At 57.5% G+C, this 8036-nt stretch overlaps 1 protein-coding gene across 3 annotated transcripts in view; it reads left to right on the top strand.

The window, feature by feature from the left end:
* LOC101663896 (SEC14-like protein 4) overlaps positions 1-7764 on the top strand; it is a 20564-nt gene extending 12800 nt beyond the window's left edge. For 2 of the 3 annotated variants that reach the window (XM_045289601.1, XM_045289600.1), the window contains exons 3-12: positions 91-134; positions 385-444; positions 600-788; positions 1879-1974; positions 2219-2279; positions 3370-3453; positions 3744-3850; positions 3924-4063; positions 4154-4323; positions 6760-7764. In XM_045289601.1, the coding sequence (XP_045145536.1) occupies positions 123-134; positions 385-444; positions 600-788; positions 1879-1974; positions 2219-2279; positions 3370-3453; positions 3744-3850; positions 3924-4063; positions 4154-4323; positions 6760-6899 (1059 nt within the window). In that variant the 5' untranslated portion in view covers positions 91-122 and the 3' untranslated portion in view covers positions 6900-7764. The remainder of the gene's footprint in view (positions 1-90; positions 135-384; positions 445-599; positions 789-1878; positions 1975-2218; positions 2280-3369; positions 3454-3743; positions 3851-3923; positions 4064-4153; positions 4324-6759) is intronic. The other variant, XM_045289602.1, reaches the window with a different exon arrangement.
* Positions 7765-8036: the final 272 nt, after the last annotated feature.

The raw sequence follows: 8036 nt of genomic DNA, 5'->3' as shown, positions 1-8036 counted from the left end.
CAAAACTTGAGATCTCAAAGAAGGGCTGGACCACCCCCCACCGTCTCCTCACAAGCTCATGCTAGACCCGGCCTCACCTTCTTCTTGCAGCTCGCAAGTTTGACCTGCAGCAATCGGAGAGCATGCTCCGCCAGGTGAGCGCCGACCTCTGAGGGCGCAGCTGGGTTCGTGGGATTCCCTCTTCTCTTCCTTGCCTCTCTTTCTACCTCGGACCCGTGTCCCCTCTGCCCCATCCTGTCCCATCCCCAGGTGTGCGGTGTGGGGCTGAGGGGCTCTGTCGGGTTCTCAGGGGCTGTAGGCCCCTCGTGTCCCCAACCCCCGAGGGCCTGTCCTTGGAGGCCGTTGGGACAGGCAAGCCCTTCAGCTCTGGCTGTGTCTCCACAGCATGTAGAATTCCGGAAGCAACAAGATCTGGACAACATCCTTGAATGGCAGCCCTCAGAGGTGAGACCCCTGAGACGCCCACCGGACAGCCACCCTGGCATTTTCCCACCACCTCTCTCCCGCTTCTGCCCCCTGATGGAGGGAAGGTGTGCCTTGGTGGGGGGGGGAGGCGGCGAGGGGGCACTGGCTTGAGTCAGGGTTTTTCCATATCCCAGGTGATCCAGCGGTATGACTCGGGGGGCTTGTGCGGTTACGACCATGAAGGTTGTCCCGTGTGGTTCGACATCACTGGGGCTCTGGACCCCAAAGGCCTCCTACTGTCAGCCTCTAAGCAGGAGATGATCCGGAGGCGCATCAAGACCTGCGAGGTGCTTCAGCATGAGTGTGAGCTGCAGACTGTGAAGGTGAGCGGCTGGGGGTGGGGTGGGGTATGGCCTGCCAGTCTGCTGACAGGGGACGGCAGGGCCGTGGGGGGTGGCACCTGTCATCGCCCTAGCACTCAGTATCTGCTAACCACAAGGCCATCGACCCAGCAACATCCAGCATGAATCAAGCGTCACCAAATCGCTGTCCCCTTCTGCAGTGGACACTGTGAAAGCCCATCTGGCTGGAGGTGCCACTTTACTCCTGGAAGAGGTGTCTCCTGGTCGCTCCATTGCAAAAGTGCAAACACCCAGTGGGAGAGTCGTTGCTTTGGGTGACCCTGGAACCTGAGCGTGTCCCTTTGGGGACCCTCGAAGCTATGCAATATACCTATGGAGATGCTACAAAAAATACTGTGTCCTAGGAACTGGGAGGGCTGCTGAGTATAGAAGGACCCTGAGCTCAGCTCTGGGGGTCTCTTCTTGCACCTGAGCTGCCCACCGCCACCCCCGCCCCTGTCTTTCCTGACCCGAGTCCTTCAGAGAGAACCCAATGCCGAGATTGGCCTGTGCTGGTTTTGTGTGTCTGGGTGCCTCGATGGCTCTCTTGTGCCCTTGGGGGATGATTTGGTGCATGGCTGACTCCATGTGACCAGCGCAGGGCCTGGCACAACCTGGCACAATGCCAGACCATGTCGCGTGGAGTCCAAAGCACCGCGTGTAGTGGCGCCTGGTTGAAGGAGCAGAAGCCCTGCTGACATCGAGGTGCTAACCTCAGGGTCAGAGTTTGACCCCGCCAGCTGCTCTGAAAGGAGCCTTGTTGGTGTCGAGGGGTTACGCATTGGGCTGCTGACCTCTACGTCAGCAGTTTGAAGCCACCAGCCACTCTATGGGAGAAAGGTGAGGCTTTCCAGTCCTATAAGCATTTGCGTAACGCTCGTGAGCACAGGGTGTTCTAACACTGTGCAATGACCGACTGTCACACCATGCTCAGGTCTGGTGTCCCTTCCGGCCCCGGATGGGTTCCATCTGTTTGGAAACCCTATGGGCTGCCGGCAGGTGTCCGCGTCTCTCTGTTAGGGCCTCCCTGTTAGCGCTCTGGTGACCCCTCGATTCGCTCTGTCCCCTGCAGCTGGGCAAGAAAATCGAGACAGTGGTGATGGTGTTTGACTTGGAGGGGCTGAGCCTGAAACACCTGTGGAAGCCAGCTGTGGAGGTCTACCAACAGGTAAGATGAAGAGGCGACCTCAGGCTAGTGGGACAAGAGCTCCTAGACCAATGGGGATCCAGGACCCATGGCGGGCCAAGGACTAGATAGTGAGTCTTGCCTGGGGCCCACCCTCCAAGAAGAGTTCCCCCAGAGGAGGAAGGCGTGCTGAATGGTGGGGGCCTCTTTCTGGCAGCCAGTAGCCAGAGATGCAGGGCAAAGGGTCCTAAACATGACCTCAGTGAGTCTCATCTTCGCCCCACAGTTTTTTGCCATCGTGGAAGCCAATTATCCCGAGACGCTGAAGGTTTTAATTGGTGTGCGAGGTGAGTGAGGTGGTCTCCTGGGGAGGGAGGACAGGGAAGACCGGGAAGGGGCAGTGGGTACGCCATTGAGGTCAGGGCTCCTCAAAGGAGCCATTGGGAAGAACCATTGGAGGTTGTCCCTCCTTCCCTCCTGCCTTCCTTCCTTCCAGACGGACGCTTTTGGAATATCCAAAATCATGGCCGGTGTACTATAGCAATGTCAACTAAGTTCGCTGTTGGGAAATGTGTGCTGTCGCTTGCTTGGCTCACCTGCTGTGTTCTGGTCAACAGCCCCGTTCATGGTCAATGCTGGTTGGCGGACACGCTGTCTGCAACGGCCGTAAAGTGTTGATTCAATGCATGTCCTCTGGGAACCTGTTCAAATATAACTGGTTCCGTGACTCCAAGCCTCAATTCACCCATCTGTGAAGTGGCCAGGCAGAGGCACTTCCCTCATGCCCAAACCCCTCACCTGCCATCTGGTGGATGCTGATTCCTCGTGCCCCACAGGGCAGGGGGGAACTGCCCTCATGCATCTGAGACTGGAACTTTTTCCAGGAGTAGAACGTCCATCTTTCCCCCAGGGAGCTGCCGGTGGGGTCGAACTGCTGACCTTAGCGCTCACAGCCCAACTCAAAACCACTGCGTCCTGGGTGAGGGTGAAATGAGACAGCCGCTGGAGAAGGGAGAGCCCAGCACCTAGCCCACAGAAAGTACCCAGTGCGCATGAGCAATTTATGGTAGGGCATTTGGTCTGATGCAGATGTTGCCCCCCGCCCCCCACCTGCGCTCCCAGAAGGTCCACAGGCAGCCTGGGGACACCTTGAGCATGGGACAGAAGTGGCACTCTTGGGTAGTCAACAAATGCTGCTACCAACACCTTCCAGCTAGGCTCGGGGAGGCAACTGCTGGATGAGAGCTAGGCATTGTGCCCACGCGTTATAGGTAACTCTGAACCAACTTAATGTCCATGTGACAGTGAACGATGCTGAGACCCCCAAGAGGCCGCGAGCCTAAAAGGGACGTGGCAGGGTCCAAATCTCACGTGCGTGACTTTGTATGGCTGAGTTCTCTCTGGCCAAGTCTCTCAGGGGCGCGTGACATATTCCAGCGCCCAAGCTGTTCCCCGTGGCCTTCAACCTGATCAAGTCGTTCATGAGCGAGGAGACGCGCAAGAAGATAGTGATTCTGGGAGGTGAGTGTCTCGGCCTCTGGGCTGCGGCCGTCGGCACATCTGTCAGAAAGCAGAGACCGGTGCGAAGGGCCCCTGTGAGGCCCAGCTCCTTTGGTTCAGTCGGAGACTGGCCCGGGCCTGTCCCCACTTGGCTTCTGCACTCAGTGGGGAGACTGCAGGCCCCGTCCTGGGTGGCTACGTAAAGCTTCTTTGGTAGTCTCACAAGTAGGGTCTCCAGGGAACAGGCTGAAGCCACAGCAGGCTCCCCCCTCCCTGAGCTCATTGCCCACTCCTGCTGGTCTCCCCCGCAGCCAATTGGAAGCAAGAGTTACTCAAATATATCAGCGCCGACCAGCTACCGGTGGAGTTTGGGGGGACCCTGACGGACCCTGATGGCAACCCCAAGTGCCTGACCAAGGTACAGGGTGCCCAAAGGATGGGGAGAATGGGGAGGGTGGGGATCCAGTGCCTGCTCACAGCTTCACCCTCAGATCAACTACGCGGGCGAGGTGCCCAAGAGCTACTACCTGCGCAACCAGGTGAAGATGCAGTATGAGCACACAGAGCTCGTGGGCCGAGGCTCCTCCCTGCAAGTGGAGAATGAGATCTTGTTCCCAGGCTGCGTGCTCAGGTAGGGACCGTGGCCACTCCACCCCTGGACACAGCTGGGAGGAGCCCAGGGGCCCAGGCAACGTCCTCATCGGGGCTCTGTCCCCTGCAGGTGGCAGTTTGCATCAGACAAGGGGGACATCGGCTTCGGGGTCTTCCTGAAGACCAAGATGGGGGAGCGGCAGCGGGCCGGTGAGATGACCGAGGTGCTGACCAGCCAGCGCTACAACGCCCACATGGTGCCCGAGGACGGGAGCCTCACCTGCCTCAAGGCTGGCGTCTGTAAGAGCTCCTTGTTCACTCCATTTGTTTGCCCACCTCCATCATGCCGGGCAGGCCCTTTCTGCCTCTATTTCCAGTTCTCAGGGAGGGAACTGTGTAAACTCCCAGGACCATGGGCACCAGTGGGCTTGGTTCTGGGCCTTACGTCTGGTGAGCGTTTCCGGGTCTGGGTACCAGGGCGTAGGTGAATTGCGGAGGGAGAGCCAGGATCTGTGGGGCTGGGCAGGGACTCAGCTCCTGAGAACTCGCTCCCTGGACCCGTCAGGTGGAGAGAGAGAGACAGGTAAAGGAGAGCGAGGCTCTGTCAAAGGGTCAGTGTTTCAATGTCAGCTCTTCCGCTCCCCTTCCTGACTTTGGGGGGCTCACACGGAAGGCCTCCCCGACTTCATGATTACATCACATCCGTTTCTATTTTCTTCCAGCACTTCCATGCTTTTATTTCTAATGGGAACATGTTTTTATTTCAACTGGAATATAACCAAGGGTCTGGGGGAGATGTTGGTTGGCGGCCCAGGAGCATTCAGGGAATATCATTCTTTACTTGTTTCTCCATCAGCTCTCAAGTCAGGTCATTATACAGTTCTATTTATTTAATCATTTTGGGGGGAGCTTGTCCTGCTCTTATTACAATCCATACATCCCCCCGTTGTGCCAAGCACTTTTGTACATATCTTGCCATCATCGCCTTCACAATATTTTCTTTCTTCTTGAGCCCTTGGGATCAGCTCCTTATTTTTTTCCCCTCCCTCATGAACCCTTGATAAATTATTATTCTTTTCATAGCTTACATCATCCACTGTCTCCCTTTGCTCGCCCCTCTGTTGTTCGTCCCCCTGGGGTTGGGTGGAGTTATATGTTGACCATTGTGATCGGTTCCCCTTTCTCCCCCCACCTTCCCCTTCCCCTTCTGGGATCGCTACTCTCATTGTTGGTCCAGAGGGGTTCATCTGTCCTGGATTCCCTGTGTTTCCAGCTCCTATCTGTACCTGGGTCCATGCTCTGCTCTAGCCAGGTTTGTAAGGTAGAATTGGGGTCATGATAGTGGGGAGGGGGACCATTAAAGAACTAGAGGAAAGCTGTATGTTTCGTCCATGCTGTACTGCACCCTGGCTGGCTCGTCTCTTCCTTGAGACCCTTCTGTGAGGGGCTGTCTAATTGTCTACAGATGGGCTTTGGATCTCCCTTCATTCACCTTTATCCAGTTCTTGGGTCTATTTCTGGGTTTTCCTGTCTGAGACCTTGACCGTGGGCATCTTCGTCAGGGAGGACGTCTCCCAGCCTCCCCGGGCGTATGCCTGGAGTGTCCACTCTCACTGACATGGGGTTCGGTCCCCGTACACCGGTCACACGTGATCTTGGTTCACTTAGCAGGATTCCGGATAGGCAACCCCAGCAGAAATGCAGGCAGGGACTCGCCTTTGGCCCTGGGGACAGCTCAGGTGTGATGTAATAACCCTCCCGGCTTGGAAATCCCCCCAACCCACACCAGTGTTCCTCAGAGGAGCCATGGCCTTGGCTGCAGGGCTCCCAGCAGGGACCCACCCAGGGAGGTGGCTCCCTCCAGGTGTGCATCCTTCACTCCCGGGCCACCGGGGCCAGGTACAAGTTTGCTCCTTTTTTACCATCACAATATTGCCTAGTGACGCGCTGACCTTCCTACTGAACGCTTGCTGTGGAGAAGGTGAGGGGGCTTGTTCTGCTTCCTGGAAGGGGAGAGTTGTGGGGAGGGGGAGACCAGGGAAGTCTGCACGACTCGCCTCAGGACCACGGCTCACTTCCACCTTGGTGGTGAGGGCAGTGCCTTCCTTGACATGAAAAGACAGCCTGGAAGCCCAGACCTCTCATTGTGGACAACTGGTCCCCCTCTCTGGGTTGGAATATGGGGACAAGCCAGTCCTAGTGGCTACCCTCCCTTGTGATGTGGTGGTAGAACAGTAGATGGCCTGTTTTCTCATCCATGAAACCAGGTGGCCACATCTTCTCAAAAGAGCCCCCCAGACACTGCGGACTAACGGTTGGGCTGCTAACTACCAAGTTGGTGGTTCAAATCCACCGGCTGTTTCTCCGGAGAAAGAGGAGGCTGTCTGCTCTGTAAAGAGTTAGAGTCTCGGAAACCCTCAGGGGCAGTGCTACTCTGCCCTGTAGGGTCACTGTGAGTCAGAGCGGGCTCCATAGCAGGGGGTCTCAGTGTCTTCCCCGGCGGGGGCAGCTTTGAGGACTTGGGAGCGATCAAGTGCTGGAAAATGCCCGCATCTGATTGTACTGTTCCGTTAAGTAGCACGGGCGCGACCTAAGGAAGTGGAGGTAAGGGCTGGGGCTGGGCAGTGGCCAAGCCATCACCCGGGACAGCCCCCACTGCCCATACCAAGGGCTCAGGGCTAGTCTTCCTGCAGACAGGTCAGCAGCTGGTACACTGACCCCTGTCCCTCCTCACAGATGTCCTGCGCTTTGACAACACCTACAGCCTGGTGCACGCCAAGAAGATCAGCTACACTGTGGAAGTTCTGCTCCCGGACAAGGCCTACGAGGAGAAGATCCAGCACCTGGAGGGCACGGGGGCCAGCCCAGCACAATGAAGACCTTGGCCACCCCCCTGTGCACCCCTTAACACACACCCCTGCCCCTTGTCCCATGCCCCATGGTAGGGTGATCCTTAAGGTGGCCACAGGGAGCTACCCACCCACACATGACCTTCTCAACGCCTGGCCCAGAGGTCCAGCAGGAAGAGGGACAACAGTGGGTGAGGACCGAGATGGACACCTCATCTCCCGTTCCCGGGATTCCCACAGTGAGCCAGAGCCCACGTCCTTCCTGGCAGGGTCCAGCCCCCACCTGGTGGCCCTGCTGGGGAGTGTAGCTAAGCTTGGGCCTTGCAGGCAGCGCAGCTGTAGGCCTGAAGAGCAGGGTGGAGCAAGGGTCTGTTGGTGGCAGCTGTGTGGAGAGGGGGGCCAGGGTGGTCCCTAGTTCCAGCAGAGCATCAAGCTCCACCCACCTTAGGGGGTAAATTGGAAACCCAGAGAGGAGACCTGGTCGGGCTGAGCACTGGGGATACTCGGCCTTGTGCAGAGCCGAGTGGGTCCAGGCTGAGACTCCAGTGAGTTCTCGGTGACCTCCCCACGTACCCGAAGGTCTGACTCCATGACTGTGTCTGGAATCCCTGTCTAAGAATGAGGGGCTCATGGACTTGAACCCTAACGCTTACCCTTCCACACGCCTGCAGCCAATGCCCCACCTTCAGCACAACTGCACCTGGCTTTCTTGCCCTGCCCTATAAGCAAGGATTCCCAAGGCGCTGAGTACAGGTAATGCGCACAAATACAGGCCCCGTGAGGCAGGCTGGTGAGTGAAGAGGTCACCAGCGGATCTGAAGAGGAGCCCTGGTGGTGGGGTGGTTGCAGGTTGGGCTGCTAACCTCAAGGTCAGCAGTTCAACACCACCAGCTGTTCCAGGGCTGCCTGCTCTCACAAAGAGTTACCGTCTGGGAAACCCACAGGGCCGGTGCTACCCTGTCCTGTAGGGTCGCCTTGGGTGGGCATCAATCCGAGTTTGGTTTCTGAGTAAATCAGAACCCTGAAACTGGCAGGGTCTCTTCCGAGGATGAGCTGGGAGTGCGGGGGTCGTCTACCAAGCTCGTGGGAGGTGGGGCCTCAGAGACCCCTTCCTGACTCTGACCATAAAAAGGAAATCGCAAGAAAGGGATGCAGGCTCGATCA

The sequence above is a fragment of the Echinops telfairi genome, unplaced genomic scaffold, assembly GCF_000313985.2.
Source record: "Echinops telfairi isolate 266 unplaced genomic scaffold, ASM31398v2 ScPeMD7_29;HRSCAF=101, whole genome shotgun sequence".
Taxonomy (NCBI): domain Eukaryota; kingdom Metazoa; phylum Chordata; class Mammalia; order Afrosoricida; family Tenrecidae; genus Echinops; species Echinops telfairi.
The sequence above is the reverse complement of the archived record's forward strand: the minus strand, read 5'-3'. Positions and strand labels throughout refer to the sequence as shown.